The 17,342-nt window shown below is 40.2% G+C and overlaps 1 protein-coding gene across 1 annotated transcript in view; it reads right to left on the reverse strand.

Moving 5' to 3' along the window:
* Positions 1–2,047: 2,047 nt before the first annotated feature.
* PTCD2 (pentatricopeptide repeat domain 2) overlaps positions 2,048–17,342 on the reverse strand; it is a 31,596-nt gene continuing 16,301 nt past the window's right edge. The window contains exons 8-10 of the mRNA XM_008691312.2: positions 14,292–14,366; positions 6,767–6,880; positions 2,048–2,872 (exon numbers count right to left, since the gene is read on the reverse strand). Coding sequence (XP_008689534.1) covers positions 2,648–2,872; positions 6,767–6,880; positions 14,292–14,366 — 414 coding nt within the window. The 3' untranslated portion in view covers positions 2,048–2,647. The remainder of the gene's footprint in view (positions 2,873–6,766; positions 6,881–14,291; positions 14,367–17,342) is intronic.

Raw genomic sequence — 17,342 nt, forward strand, 5'->3', positions numbered from 1 at the left:
ACTTCTAAACCCAGGTCATAAAAGGTGACGACAGCTTCTGCCTGGTCGTCTTGGGACACTCCCTGGTACTCAGCCACTGTGCTGTCAGGGAGCTACATGTCGATGCTCTGGCCCCAGTCTCAGCTGAGGCCCCAGCGTCAACTGCCATAAATATTAAGTGAGGAAGCCTCTGAGGTGACTCTAATCCTAGCCATCAAGTGACTAATAACCACCTGAGACACTGAGTAAGAACTACCTGGCTGCGCCAGTCAATTCTGATGATAATGAGAAAACGACTGGCATTGTTTTAAGCCACTAAGTTCTGGCATGTTTTAGACATAGCAAGAGATAACCAGAACACTCTCCTGATAACACCTAATTAAGGAGGTATCTTTTTGTCTCCTTCTCATACTGTGCTGTACTCACCATGGTGACTTTTGGACTCTGAAGCAACAGACATTTATAATAAATGAAACAATCTACAAAGGCACATAATAGGGTTGGGGAATAAGATGTTCTGTCCAAATATTCTCATTAACAGAATAAGTACATGCTTTAGGCAAATTATCGATCGCAAAAAACTCCATTCTTCAAAGAAATTATGAAATTTTAAAGAATGAAATGCTCACTATAGACTAAGCAAACTTTTTCTTTGATGGTTCTTAAGCCTTCAGAATCATCTATTATTTTGGGGTAAACATTAGGCTCACTAGTTCCCTCTGTACTCTTTCCCTTCAGCGTAACTTTTGGGAATAGGTTGAAGAGCCTAGTTTTTACCGGCAGCAGAGCCACCATCGTCGCCAGCTGTTCAGAGCAGCAGGGCTTTGGGAAGGTCATGGCTGCTATTTATTGCTCACATTTTTTTTTTGGGGGGGGCGGCTAATGAATGGTTGTTAGCTAAAAACCAGGGCCATAGTCACACAGGGTATAATAGGCATTCGAATGCTCTTTGTGAATATCAGAGAAGATAAAAGATAAGTTGGGGGACAGGAAGCACGCCCTATTATTCCCTAAGACTTTGAGGGTAGAGAAATCCAAATGCCTTTTTCTACAAACAGCGGACACAAAAAAAGACAAGGTTCTATAAAGGCACAGAATTTTCCCTAAAAGGGGCTAAGGCTTCACAGAGCATAAGCAGAAGGAAGAACGCATTTGTTAAATAATTCTTCAACTAGATGCCCACATTCTGAATGCAACTGATGGTAATTATAATAGTTAATGCCTATGTAGCACTTACTCTGTGCCAGCCACCATTCTGCTTGCTTTACATTCACTATCTTATTCTGTTCTCATAGCAGGCCTATGAGGTGGTTATGATGACCCCATTTAACAAATGAGGAAAGTGAAGTGAGCCCATGGCCACACACTAAGTCGTGGGAGCCCTTACCTAGTATTCTTTCTCTGAAGAGACATAATGTGCTCTAGTAGAAAGGGTACTGGACTAGGAATCTGGATTTTCATCTCAGTCCCACCTCCAACTAGTTATACCAATTTGGACGAGTCATTTCCTTCACCTGAAAGATAACGGAATTCAATTAGCAGATTCAGAAGATTCCTCCCAATCTAAAATTGCTGATTCTATGAACAATTCTTGACTCTGAAAAACAATCAAGCTAAAAGTAAACCTAGTTTTTGAAACAGCACTGAAGAGTGTACTGAACTCTAGGAAGACAGCTGAGCGGCTTGAACATTATGTGGGCTTTTAGAAACAAAAGGCACAACTCACCAGTGCTGTGTTTCACACCATCACATGACAGATCAGGATGAGGAAGCTTTAACCTGGTGTCATGACGTGTTTATTTTTACAAAAAAAATAAAGCATCCCAAGAGACAAGAGAAGATCATTAACACGCTGTAGAACCAAATATTTATGATCCACACAAAACAAAGCAATACAGAGAGCATTATGTGGTTTTTATCGGCACTTATTTCGAAAAGTACACGGCCTGCCCATGACCACAGCAGTAACCATTTAAATTTTAGTTTACTTATCAGTTTACTTATCAGTCCTGAGAGCTAAATTCTGGGTTAGTTTTGCTGCTGAGAAAATAAAACAACCTCAAGATGTTTTCTTAGGAACCTTTTATTTCTCTCATTTTTGAGAAAATTTGACACTACTGAACCTTAAATGAAAATTTCAAGTCCATATGCAGGTTCACAAGTATCTTATTTAGGGTCACAGATAAATGATGACAGAAGCAGTGAGAAAATCCTGGGCTACCGTCCAGAGTGGCACGATAGGCTTCAGACCTCCTGAATTCAGCAAGGGTATAATCTACAAGTAACTACACCCCTGAAAATTCACTGGAGTTGACCACTTAGGTGAATTGCTTCCCACTGGTGCTTACTGGGTTCTACTCTGGTACCAGGAGCTGTACTGGAGACCACAGCCATGTTCCTTCATGGATCCTCAGAAGTTTACACAGGAGAAGCGTCCTTCCTGAAGCAGCAGAGCTTTCTGCTTGATTGTATGTAGATCGTCACAGCAGCACAACATTAACTACTCCAGTCAGCATGCCAGTTCTCAATGAACTCAGAAATTTAAGGAGACCAAGTGTTTGTTAGTATACCATCCACTGGAGTACAATGCCTGATTTTTTAGGAAGCCATTAACTCACTAGAAGCAGGCCCCTTCCAGCTCAGACCCATGGGGGGTTTGAACCTAGGGTTACTCAGCCCACAGGGACTGGTTGAGTGGCTGGAAGGTCCGATGGCTGACTGTCCTCTTGTTTAATAGCATCATGTGGGATTTCCTGTCCCCAGGGGTGTGGCAGAGCAGAGTATCCAACGTGTAAGTGGTGACCTGGCCATTTATGTGCAGTTTCCTATAGATCTCATCAAATCTGGCTAGAAGGGCAGGCACATCCTTCACTTTTTCCCTTGCTTTGGCCAGCTGGGAAAAAGAAGAGCAGATCATTATATGTCTGCAAGATTTCTTCTTTGTTCTTCTTATCTTCCAAGAAGCAGAGATACAAATGCATGAAAATGCATAGTGTGTATCTATAATGGTGAAAACCAGGGTACTGGGGCACACAGAAGTATGAATGGATTCCACAAGCTATACACAAAATTCAGAATTAGTATCTGAAAATCATTCCTAATATCTCATAAGAAGGGTGTTCAAATGGTACACAATATACAATGAAACATACCAGGATAGAGTCAAACAGCAATGGAAACAAAGTTTGCCCAATTTAACAATCAGAGCAGGAGGTGGGGCCAAATTATGTGAAGGTTTATAACACATGGTAAGTGTTCTGGAATTCGTTCTAGAAGCCGTCAGAAGGTCCAAATTAGGACATGATCTGACTTAGGTTTAAATGGCTGTGTAGAGAAATGGGAGGGGAGAGACTAATCTGGAGGCCAGCATCATAGTCCAGATGAGAGAGGATGACAGTCTAGACTGGAAATAGTATACACAAGATGAAGAAATAGATGTATAACAAGTATATATGGGAGGTCCAACTGAAAGGATTTATTGTTGAAGAGATCAAGGAAAGGGAAGAATCAAAGACATCTCCCCAATTTGGGCTTTAGCAACTTGGTGATGGGTGAGGTCATTAACAGAGACGGGGAAGATGGGAGGACCAGATTTGGAGGGGGAACGAATCAAGAATTCTGTTTTGGACATGCTGAGATGCCTGTGAAAGATCTAAGTGGGTAAATCAAGAAATTGTTAGATATACACCAACATGAGGCAAGGAGGAGAGGTCTAGACCAAAGGTATAAATATCAGAGTCACAAATATATGATTGCTATTTAATCTACAAAAATGGGTGAGCTCTAAATTACAATGCAGAACTACTTTTTTGAACAAAATCAACATTTTACTTGGTTCACTCCTTATTAATGATACAACTTGTGGCACCTGGGTGGCTCTGTCAGTTAAGTGTCTGACTCTTGATTTCGGCTCAGGTCATGATTTCAGGGTAGTGAGATTAAGCCCTGCATCAGGCTCTCCACTCAGCAGAGGGGTCTGCTTTCTCTCTCTCTCCCCACCCCTTACCCTTCCCCCCACTTATGCACTTGCACGCATGCGCGCTCTCTCGCTCTCAACTAAATAAATCTAAAAAAAACAAAAGAAACTTCTTTTTAAAAAAAGAAATGATACAATCTAACATTTCTTGATGAAATTTACTTGTATTCAAGGTCCCTAAGAAATCCTCTGGTCATCTTCTAAATATATCATAACCCTATTTGAAGCTGGCATATCTTCCTTCCAAACAAGGGGTCTCCACTGAACCTTCAGGTAAGAAATTCTAGCAGTTCATGTTCTGAAAAAGAACATTAGGACCATTCTACTGTTTAAGCAGAGAGACTGTTCTCCATTGTCCGTTTAGTTTCAAAAAAGAAATCAATGAAGCAACAGCTAATGTTTGGAGTGGTTTTTGTCATAGTAATTAAGAAAATCAAGAATTCTTTTCAAAATTCCTCTGGTGGTATAACAGCACCTTGTCTCCACACACAAGACATTTTTAATAACTGTTGGTATCAACACTAAACAGTACATTTGTAAGATGCAAGTTTTACAGCGGAAGGGTCTCCACATGTAGTCTCACAAGCATATTTAGAGCTGGCTCAAAGGCTATTGGAGTCAGAGGAGTCATTTATTTCTCAATAGCAGTTCTCCGCACAGCCTCACAACAGCCAGGGAATACACACAACTACAGGCGGAGCTTTTTAAGTAAATCAGGCTTACTGACTTTGGGGGAAAAATCAGATAAAAATCAGTATTTTTCAATGTGGAGTTTGTTTGGATGTTGTAGTCATATAATTGGGACAACATACTGACGGACCAGGTCTAAGTAGAGTGATTCACATCAGTGCTATTGAGAAAACTGAAGTTGTGTCAGTAATGGATGCACCCAACTGTGCACTTTAAAACCCGTTTACATTCCCAGTTCTCCTACCTTTTTAAAACATACTCCAAAAGGGTTTGGGTGGACCACAACCTACAGAAAGCTAAGAATTTGAATAGAAAGAAGCTTTAAATTAATCATATCCAGTCAGTTTCCTGACAAGCTCCCTTTGCCAGCAGGAAGAAGCCTTTGGGTGGAAGTGTGAAAACGGGAAGGGGCTGGGAGGGCAACAGTGTGGCAGAGGCGGGGAGAAAGGAGCCAGCGGCCCTCTACCGCCTACCCTGCCATCTCAGACACCAGCAGGGACCTGTACTATCAAAAGTCAAGGGAGGGCGGAAGAACCTAGCAACAGGCCCCTTCATAACTCAAAATGACAGCACCAATTATCATTACTAACAAACTGATCACTGCCAGTAATTTATGATTTCCTTACAGTTTTTTTCCCTTTGCTATAGATGTACAAATTACTAAATTTCAAATGACTTACAGTAACTCCTCTTTGTGTGCTTTTTTTTTTTTCTAAGATTTTATTTATTTGTCAGAGAGAGAGAGAGAGTGCCCACAAGCAGGGGGAGCGGCAGGCAGAGGGAGAAGCAGGCTCCCTGCTGAGCAAAGGAGCCCGATGAGGGACTTGATCCCAGGACCCCGGGATCATGACCTGAGCTGAAGGCAGATGCTTAACCGACTGAGCCACCCAGGCGCCCCATCCTATTTGTGTGCTTAAGCCATTAGTGTGAGACATGGGTTCATTCACTTCATTTTGCTTTCAATGTTTGGAAATTGCTTATCATTTTTATTTACTTTTGTTTTATAGTTTTGCAGAAACATTTATACAATTCCATTAGCTGGTCTATTCAGTACCTAAAACCACAGTTCTAATTATAGAAGCTTTAATATGGTTTAATATCTGACAGGTCTAGTACCTCTTCCTCCTGCTCTTCTTTCACAGGGTTTTCCCAGTTATTCTTGCTAGTTTGTTCTTTCTAGTAAACCTTGACTAGAGAAAAGAACCTAATGGCACTTTTATTAGGAGGTTGAATTATCACAATCACTTGGGAAGAACTGATTTTATGGGGCTGAGTCTTCCTATCTCAACCCACAGCATGTCTTTTCATTTGTTTAAGTAGGGGAGACTTTTTTATTTGAGAGAGGAGCAAGTGTGCGAGTACAAGCAGGGGGAGGGGCAGAGGCAGAGGGAGAAGCAGGCTCCCTGATGAGTGGGGAGCTCAATGCAGGGCTCAATCGCTGGACCCTGGGATCATGATCTGAGCTGAAGACAGACGCTCAATCGACTGAGTCATCCAAGCACCCAAGACTTTTTTTTTTAGGATGAGAAATATTGTAGCTGTTTGCTGATGAGAATGATCCACAGGGAAGGGGATATTAATGATGCTCGAAAGAGCGTAAGACACTTTTTGAACTGATGCCGTGCAGTGCGTCAGAGGGATGGGCCCCAGGGCTCAATGGCAGAGCCTGCTCTAGAGAAGTGTGTGTAGTCACCACAGCCTCGGCAGGGAAGCTGAGCACACAGGGACAGAAAGAGGCTGTCCCTGTGGCAGCAGTTCTCTCTTGACTGCTCCTTGAAACAGGAAGCAGGGGTGGTGGAGTAGGGAGAAGGCACTGGAGGCTTGAGGAGAAAGGAAAGAGAAAAGGGGAGCTGGGACCCAGTGTGTGTGGGTGGGGGGGGGGAGCAGGATGGTGAAAATAATGTAAAAGGACAAAGTTTTTCTAGAATTTCAGAGGGTATTTTCTGTTGTCAGAAAAATACCCTTGCACCCAAACACAGAAGTCTTATAACAGTTAGAAGAGAGGGGTTGCCATATTTGACAGTGTTTAAGGTGGCAGCCCAGAGAATGAAGACAGTAAGTGCACATTTTAATGAGAACGCTTTCACCTTTAAATGATTTCCACAGCAATCACATACTCACCACTTCTTCTGAGAACTCCTGTCTTCTCACAAATTTTGATAAATTTCCCTCTGCAGCATCCTTTAGTATCTCTATCAGGGTTTTCAACATATTTGCTTGGATATGAATCAAAATCTGAATACAAAGAACAAACAAGCAAAAACAAGACTGAGCCAGTGCTCAACAATGAGATATGTACCCTGCTACAAAAGCCTACATTTATAGGCATCTACCTGCTTTCATGCTATTTCCTAATTCATTCTCTTGCACAAGTGCAAAAATGCTTTGAATATATGTCTATCAGCCAAAACTTATTTTCCAATAGCTAATCAAAACACCTCAACTTCAAAACTTGCTTAAAGGTAGAAATACAGAAAATAGGGATTGTGGAGTCTGACATGTTTGGGCTGGAATCCTGGCATAGGCCATTACCAGCTACATGACTCTGGCCACATATTTAATCTCTTCCAACTTCTGTATTTGTAAAATGAGGAAAATAGGTTTACATCTCACATCTGAGTTACTGTGAACGTCGAATAAAATGTCAGCTCACAGGAGGTACTCAAACATTACTATCAGTTTCTTCCTCCCTAGTCCTTCTAGATTCAGAGGAGAGGACAATCACACAATCTCATAAGATTGACTCCAGGGCAAAAGATACCTTTACCTTTGTTTATTTATTTAGGTTAGGAAATTGTGGGCAAATCAGTTGCTGCAGGTATAAAGTAGAAGCTGGCTCAGGGCTTAATGACGTACTCCTATTTACACTGCAGCCATTAAGGAACTTTCAGAACTGGATACTGTACCTAGCTTTTAAAATGGTACCACTACCTTCCATCAGATAGACATAATTAACAGAAGAAAAAAAAAACCACATTTCCCGGGCGCCTGGGTGGCTCAGTTGGTTGTCTGCCTTCCACTCAGGTCATGCTCCTGGAGTCCCAGGATAGATTCCCCATCAGGTTTCCTGCTCAGCAGGAAGTCTGCTTCTCCCTCTGACCCTCCCGCCTCTCGTGCTTTCTCTCTTTCATTCTCTCTCTCTCAAATAAATGAATAAAATCTTAAAAAAAAAACAACACATATTCCCTCCCCTCGTTACCAATGTTCACTAGTACAATTTGAAAAATACAGAAAAGGTTAAAGAAAATAAGAATAAGCCAGAATTCCCCAACTAATGTTATCCACTGTTTAATATATTTGGAAGGTAATACATGAAATTATAATTTTCCTCTGATCTGATTCTGCTTCTTGTCAATTATTATACAATGAATATTTTCTCATTAAGAAATTACAGAATACCTCATTTTTAATAACGAATGCATATCAATCTACCATATACATAAAATGATTCATTAACTTAAGCAATACCACTCTTCAATATATTGATAAATGTGCATACACTAAAAAAAAAAAACCTTTTTAATCTAGGACGTGATCTTCCCAGAAGTGAAATTACGAAGTCAAAGGATGTAAACATTTTAAAGGCTCTTGATTCTTTGGAAAAGTAGTATTTCTGGAAAAGCTATTCCTTTTTTTATAGCAAACGAGCTAAGTTCTTCCTATAGTCCATTTTATAATAATTTAAGTTTGCTGAGCAGTTGATCAGGATGAGGGGTTATCTTTGGCCCCAAAGAACAGAATGAAATGATTCCAAGTAGATTAAATCCAAAGAGCTTGATGTAAGTTCAGTGTCCTCAAGCAAAGGCAAATTCATGAGCGTACCTTTCATTAGGAGGCAATACTCCACAGGTTTCTCACATTCAAGCAGAAGCACTAACTGCCTTTATTCCAGACTATTTTTTCAAGGACATCCTTATAACCAACACCCTGGAAAGACATACACAGTGCTACTTGCAGAGAAAAGGGCAGATATGCTTACTGCCCATTTTGAGAGATCTGAGTTCTCCAAATTCAAGATACCTCTCTTAAACTGTAACCTCCTGTATGTATAAGAGGAATATAGACCTTGTGTCACCCTGTGGGAATTGGGTTCAAGAAACTGATGCAAAACGCTAATGTTGTGGCTACTACTACTGCTTTAATTAATAAACTGTCCTTCACCTCTCGGTGCCTTGTGAACTCTACTAGTATCCACGAAACTATGGAAGGTTAACTCGTTAGCTTAAAAGTAGGGTAAAATCTCTAACTCCCAATAGTACTTCAAACTCTTTTTTTTTTTTTAAAGATTTTATTTATTTATTTGAGAGAGAGAGAGACAGCCAGCGAGAGAGGGAACACAAGCAGGGGGAGTGGGAAAGGAAGAAACAGGCTCCCAGCGGAAGAGCCTGACGTGGGGCTCGATCCCAGAACCCCAGGATCACGCCCTGAGCCGAAGGCAGATGCTTAATGACTGAGCCACCCAGGCGCCCCAAAACTCTTGTTAATAAAAACCAACTGACTGGGTTGGCAGCTGTCCTATTGAGGGCAAGGAGAAGTCCACCTTGTTATGTGTTATGTCTCTAGTGCCTGGTACCTAGTAGACCCTCGACAAAAATGAATGAGAAGGAGAGCTGAGGTCCCCTAGCAATTTACACAGATAAGCCTCCTGGAGCTCCATGCTAGAAACTATTAATGATGTGCTCCTGGAAGATTTCAACATCTCTTCTTAAGTTTTCCCAATTTCTCTCCCTGCCTCCAGCAACTATCTATGATTCAGAAGGGATTGCAAGAGTCAAGTTCGATACCTCGAAATATACTGATGAAGGGCAATATAGATGAAGCAGTTACTGACGAAAAGCCAAGAAAAAATGCAAAGCTAGGAGAGCTTGTCTCAAGCTGAAACCTTAGGTTATGGTTAAGGAAAACCAGATCAAGGCACAGCACACTGCTTTAATCTTAAAGATTTCAAACAAAAGGCTAGGAAAATTAGCAAGGAATAGGGGGAATTTAGGTAAGAAAAACTACTCAAACAGCCATAGAAGGGCATTTTCTGCCCCTCTGATTTTCTGAAACCTCAAGAAATGTCCACAAATCATTGGATGCGTTTGACCAAAAAAAGGGAAGAGAGGCCCTGAACATGCAGTAATTTGCATTTTGTCTTTTTCTTTTCAAGTTTGCTATATTTGAAGTAGAATATCATAGGGCAGTAGAGACTGCTAGTTTTCTAAGTAATAACCACCCCCCACTTTTTTTTTGATTAACAGAACTAACTTCAACTGATGCTGTCATGTACAAAACTCAAAGACTGTATTTCTCAGGTTTCTTTGCTACTAGGTGTGCTCACAGGATTATGTTCTGGCCAATAACATGTAAGTACAAGTGGCTGGGTGAGACATTTGGGAAAGCATCCTCAAAGGGGCCCAATTTCTTTGCTCTTCATTCTTCCTACTTCTTGCTGGAAAAGGTGTAATGGATGGAAAACATATGCTCAGGATGGTGTTGTGAAAGAGGCTGGGTTCCTGATGTTACCATAAAATGTCACGCCAGACCCAAAGTGACCATCTCTGGTTCTCTACATTGAAGAAAAACAAACTTTTTCATTTGTATAGACTCTTATTTTTCTCAGGTCTATATTGCTCCAACTAAAATGCAATTCTTAACTTCCACATACAGGCAAGATGCTGCCACAAAGGGATTTATGAGAAATGAGTTCTGTCTCCTTGCCTACCCCATATAGCCCAGGAGACTTCCTAGCATGGGCTCTAACTTTAGGGCGACCTTAGTGACTGGAGAAAGGGGCATTAAAATATTTATCTGTGTTAACAAATAATGATAAAAGTGGCAAAACTAACCAACTGCCAATTCCCCTGCAAGGTAATTCAATTCCAAAACGGGTGTCCATTTGGAGACATGCCTTACTTCTAGAGACATGATTAGAATTCAAATAACATCGGTGGAAAGCTACCTCATGTTGGTCTTGGCTACTTTCAAACATATTTAGAAGAGGAAATTAATCCTTTGATATTGATCAACACTGTTGAAGAGGGGACTATAGTTCTTTTGAGATTGATGGGTTTAAATTCAGACAGCAGAGCCAACATGCATGTGCCTCAACGAGATCATCTGCTGCTAAATCAATTCAGTGTGTAGCAAGTATTAGCTGGGAAAATGGAAAATCAGGCCCTCTGGGTCATATTGGCAGCAGGAGCAATTTTGATGAAAAGAAAATGAAGTTGAGGGGGGAAAATTAGGTGAGTTCAAATTCCAAATGGCAGCAGGAAAAAATTTTAGTATAAGACATTAATTTTTAAAGTAGATCAGAAAAAAAAACTTCATTTATTTCTGCTACTACTGACTGAACAGACTTTCTACTCAGCCTATTTGTCAGGTTTCCATTTCTTAATAATTAACAAATTGCCCTTAAGGATTCCAAGTAGATGACTCAGCCTTAGAGAAGGTAGGGCCCATTAAATCAGCTTTTAAAAACCTGCTCTAATAACAGAGATCTGAATCTGACAGATTATTAAACCCGAGAATGGCAACCATCTCTTTTTCATATCCCTAAGGAAGCCAAAACAGGTTTATACTGAAACATGACCAACTTAGATTGGACATTTGGAAAAAGTTCCTGACTGAGCATTTTTAAACAATAAAATGGTCTTTAAGTTTCCGAACAACACATACTCCTGTGACCCAATTCAGGGAGGGGATGATTCATATTCAAGATCAGTTCAAGGTTCCTTACACAGTGCTTGCCATAAACATGCCATTCCACCAAGTTTGATCAGCTACCTTTCCTTTCCAGCTCTCAGAGAACAGGAGCGACTCCTGCTGCATATGTCCCACCATCCTCTGGATTTCTCTTCCTCCTATGAATGGATAGCTACACTCTCAGCAGCCTATGTTTTATTTCCAACGAAGCACTTTCTCATATGAAAAAAATTATTACGAGATTCTCATAATAACTGTGACAGATAGCCAAGGTTTGCAAGAGATGAAGCATCTAAACTCAAGGACAAGGAGTACGTGTACTACTGGCACCTTGGCCTCTTGACATCCTATCCTATGTCCTTTTCATCATCCAGGAGGAGCAGCTAATTCCAATCCTGGATAAAAAAGACACAACCCTTGTCTCTGTAGGTCTCGGGTGGTGGGGAAACCCTTTACTTTGTAGTCAGACACATTCGTGTTAAAGCTCTGACTCTGCTCTGCTACATAATTAGCTTCAAGAACTCAGGTGATTTATTTACTCTTTGAATCTCCATTTTTCACATGTATGATATGGCCAAATACTGTTTCTACAGTATCGTATAAAATGAACCAATGAGTATTAAGTTGCTATCTAAAGTAAATTAAAACTCTGCTGATCTCTCTTCAATTTCTCACCATCAACCCTTACAGATCCCTCCAAGCTCACTTCTACTCTAAGAAAAGCTACCAATGATCCATAGAACACTCCTCTCACCACACTCTTGTGTACCACTTTCCCTCATGATCCTATGAACCACCTGAAATGCTAGCAATTCTACTTCTGTCCAATCACAAAATGAGTTCATCTACAGGCTGCTCCCCTCCCCCCGCGAAGAAGCAATGATATACTTGGATACCCAGGGCTGTCCAAATCCAGTAAGAAGCAGAGACGAAGGTACAACACATATGGCACCTGCTGGAAGACCAGGCTTCCTAATGTGTTTGGCTTACTGATATTGTTGGCTCAAACAACCTGAACTTCTGGACTCTGGACCTTTGCCACCCTGACCTCCCAGATCTGCTTATGCCTGTGAGCTTTTTAGGCTGACCCATCTGCTCTGACCTGCAGTTTCTGCATAGGCATGCAGTCGTGGGATAGGGGCTGTCTGCAGCAGGCTCCGATGGGAAAGGCTGTCAGCCCTCTTAGATTTCTGTCTCTTTCTTCCTTGTCTTTTTCTGATGATTCCTCTGCCTCACCACTGATGTCTTATTAAACTCACTTCTCAGTCCTCTTACTTCCTTTTTTTGTGGCATTTGTCAGTTCCTATCAGATCCACTGCTGGTTTTATATAGATGAGCTCTTAACTGACAGCTCTGACATTCATCTCCCCTCTAGGCTCATGTCCTTTAAAAACTATAAGATCTCTTTTTGGATACTTTTCTAGTATTTAGTCTCTTCCCTTCCAAAACCATCCTTTGTTTCAAGGTCTCTATTATCACTATGCCCATCTTTCTGGTTCCCCAGGCTCATCTTTCCCTCACATGAAAGGACTTTGAAAAGTCAATGTGAGGTCAAATATAAGGTATTCTTATCTCAGACATCTTGGCAACCTTATTCTTCAAAGTTTACCATAAAGGCTCATCTAGTCCTTCTCTTAAAAGTCATCTGGGCACTGGTCTGGGGGTGACATTTGAGTATAATGACTATGGAAGAAATGAAAACCATGGAACCTTGGAGTCATACCCAATTCCTATTTACTAGGTTCTAGGATTTGTTACATATAAATATTCCTCTTTGTGTAACACACTTGATTTCAAACAAATAAAACTGGTATTACTAAGCATTCACTGAACACTGATTACATGCCAGGTAGTGTGTTAACTACTACAATGCATTATTCTTTCAATTTTCATAATGAAAGGACAGTAATTATTTATCACTACTGCTGCTTTAGATAAAAGGAAAATAGGGACCATAGAGTTTAAATAAGTTGCCTGAGGATGAACTCAAGGCTAATAAGAAGTGGTTACGATTGAAAATTTACATTCTTTTAAATGGAATCCTCAGCAAAACTAATCTCCCAACACAGAATGCCCTTTCACCCTCATCGCTCTAATTCCATGGCCCTGTCCTCCCTCAGACACTGCTCAGCAATTCTCTCCTCCCTGAGATATGCTCAGTCTGTTCCCACTGGCCAGCCCTTCACTCCCTATGCTGTAACACTGCACTGGCTGTGAGGTCTTATCCTAGTTCATACCGTACTGGTGTTAATACATTTCTGTTCTTTTGACAATGTATTTCTCATCTTGACCCCTTAATGTTTCAGGAGACTAAGTTCTTGAAAGTGAGGGGCTTTCTTTTCAACACCCCATAACATAAGTATACTCAGCATAAGCAGGGCCTCAGTAGGGGCTGGCTGAGTGGGGCACATGATGTCTCTAACGACCACAGAGTCTCCTAGTCTTTTTCATTGTTCCAGGAAGGTGTGGATGATTCACTGCTTACTGGGGCAGATGGGCCATGGCAGCCTGGAAACATAGAATGAAAAAAGCTAACATTTACTGAGTGCTTACCATATCAAGCACTATATTATGCACCGTAGGTATACTAACTCCTATGTTAGGTACCATGAATTGGATGCAATTAGCACAAAGATTTTTCTCAAGTCTTAATCAAGAGAAAATAGAGTCCATCTCCTTCCTCTCTATATCTACAGCCTTCTGTAGTCACGTGTTATACCTGTGGCATTTAGCTACATCTTGTATCTGAGCTACATTTATCTACATTTTCCACCTATTTAGAAATGCCTGTATTGACTCCTGTTACAGGGCCTATACTGTAACACAGAGCTCAATAAATCACTGAATTGAATCAAGATCTTAGAAGATCAATATTCATCATACATAGGTAAAAAAAATCTAAACATCATTTTACCACCTTTCAAGCCTTACTTTAAACAATAAAGAAGTCACTTACATTTAAATTGGCGCAGAGTACATTTTCTTGCTTCATGATTTGGGAAAAAATGGATATAGCTTTCGCCACCTGGTTCTAGAAGAAAGAAAAACAAACTATACTCCAAATCATATGAACATTCCTCTGCTATCATAAAGATCATTTTTTTTTAAAGATTTTATTTATTTATTTGACACAGAGAGAGCACAAGTAGGGGGAGCAGCAGAGGGAGAGGGAGAAGTAGGCTCCTTGAGCAAGGAGCCCAATGCGGGACTTGACCCCAGGACCCTGGGATCATGACTGGAGCCGAAGGCAGACGCTTAACCGACTGAGCCACCCAGGGGTCTCGCATAAAGGTCATTTAAAGATAGTACGATATTCCTGTTTATGGTGCCCCAGAGGTTTTGAAGTCCACAAAGAAAAAGTTTTTTTGGTAATCAAAAATGAACTTTCTATAAAATGTTTCCTACAGTTGCATATTATTGAATTTTAAAAATACCTTCCAAAACATTTTATTTTTATTGAAGTAGAGTTGACACACAATGTTACAGTAGTTTCAGTACAACTTAGTGATTCAATAACTCTATACATTATGCTGGCTCACCACACGTGTAGCTGCCATCTGTCACCACACAGTGCTATTACAATGCCATCGACTATATTCCCAGTGCTGTGCCTTCCATCCTGTGACCTACGCATTCCCAAACTGGAAGATTACTGAATGTTTTAATAACCTGCCTTACCCCACTGGAAGACTTAAAAAAAAAAGAAAAGGAAAACAAGATTGAGAAGCAGAAATGCCAACTCCATCTTTGCCATCATTAGAAGAGAGCAGAAAGTTCAAACTATAGAAGAGATGGAAGCACTGGCAACAATACAGGAGACGGAGCACAGGAGTAAGGTCTGGACAAAGCAGTGTGCAGAGACCACTGCTGCCTATCTTAGTAAGAGCCCACCAAGTAGTTCTCAAAGGTGAGGGGCATCCCCTGAAGTACAACACCTGAATTCCGTCTACAGTGATGGTAACAGAATTCAGGACTAGTAATGAGAAGTCCTCTGGACACTTTTGGTGGCAAAGGTGAGGCTAACCAAGAGTTTAAACAGATAAGCCATATTTATAGGAAACAGTCCGTCACTACGGTAGTGGCAGAGAATGAGATTTTTCATTGAAAACCATCTCCATGCCTATTCCCATTAGCCAGGGAGAAAGAAAGCCTATGCATTTTGTAGCCAAAACGCATACATAAAAAAAATTCCTACTAGTCTAGAGCATGGCAACATGGCTCTGGTCTCTCTCTGACATGAATCTTCTTTCTGTAAGCAGTTGGTCTAAGAAACTTGTTTTCAATGACAAGCACTCAAAAATGCACCAGCACATGATCTGTATAAAGACACTAGGAGGAACAAAAGAGTGAGAAAAGGGATATAAAAATCAGAAAGAAACAAAATCAGAAAATAACCGGCAGATGAAGAAACCCCAGTAGAGAAATGTTTCCATGGATACAGAGGACAGTAATGAGAAAAACAAACAAGATCAAGTAACTCAGAAGCAGGAAAAAAAAAAATCAGGCAGGTCTCAGATTTCTCCAGAGCAATATTCTATACTAGAAGACAGAAGAGCAATGCGTAGAAAAACCTCAAGAAAAACAAGTGTCACCTCAGAATTTTGTATCTGGTCAAAATATAGTTCAAGCCAAAAAACCAGGCAAATAACTTTAAATACCAACAACTTGGGGAATTCTCTTCCTCTGAAGAAGGAAGACACTTTACTAGAAGACACATTTCAGTCAACAAAGAGATGACTGGAAAACCAATAGAAAATGAATATTTTTAAATATATGAGTATATTTAAATATATGTAAGAATATATGTTTAAATATATATAGGACTAAAACAGATGTGGGGAATATGGTTACAGAATGGAGCACAAGTGTTATATTCTCGGATAATGCAGACAAAGGGAGAAAGAATGTAAGAGAAAGTATGCCTATTGCCTTGTCTTTATTACATGGGGTCGGAAAAATAGCATTTGAAGCTGACAAATCAAGCACATTTAAAAGAAAAACGAGTACTATGAAAGGTAATGTATCAACCAGAACTGTGTGGTGGAAGGAAGAAGGAAAATGAGAGAAAAAAGAGGAAATATATTAATTTCAGCTTTACTTACAGTAGGGAATTAACAGGTACAGTCAAGGTAATCAGAGGACTAAGCATATTAAATCATATAAATTTAGTGGTTTTAAAGTAACCACTAAAGCAAAAATACAAACCAAAACAAATAAAACCACTACATGCTGTAAGGAATTTTAAAAGTTATAAAAACAAAGCATAACTGAAACCTAAGATTAAATATTCCATGTCTATCTAGATGCGCTAAGTTAAAAGAAAGACCAGCAGTGTATCACGAAACAAAGTTCGAATCTATGCAGTGTACAAGAGATACACAAAAACAAACCAATTGAGAAAGACTGCAAATAAAAGAATAGGAAAAGGAGGCAAATACAAACCTAATTAAACCAAAGAGGCAAACAAAAACGGAGGGGACATATTAACATTAGGCAAGGTGAAATTCAGGGTGGAAGCATGAAACAAGACCAAGAGAAGCACTTTATAATGCTACAGTGACAGATTCACAATGATATATGCATCCGTGTTGTATCATAACTGTACATATCTATGCACCAAATGGCATAACTTAAAACACACATAAAGGAAGAAACTACAGGAGCTACAAAAAGAAACAAACATGCTTAAAAAGGGACTTTAATTCATCCCCTTCAGCTTATGATAAATTCAGACAAAGCAATCCCCCTGGCCAGACAGTGAAGCTTAGAAAGTTAAAGCAGTAGAAACTAGCAACTTCAGTCTTTGTTGTATTCTCTTCAGTCTTTGTCCTTCAATGACTTCCCTAGCAGCAGATCCAAATAGATTGCCCTGATATTTTCATTTCTAATTAATGATAAACAAGGGTTCTCCAACCATTCTTTACCAGCTGGATAAATAAACTGGCTTGGTTATTTTTGCTACCCTAAAATCTCCTTTTACACATAGGAAACATTTAACATACTTCAC

The sequence above is a fragment of the Ursus maritimus genome, unplaced genomic scaffold, assembly GCF_017311325.1.
Source record: "Ursus maritimus isolate PB19 unplaced genomic scaffold, ASM1731132v1 scaffold_5, whole genome shotgun sequence".
Lineage (NCBI taxonomy): Eukaryota > Metazoa > Chordata > Mammalia > Carnivora > Ursidae > Ursus > Ursus maritimus.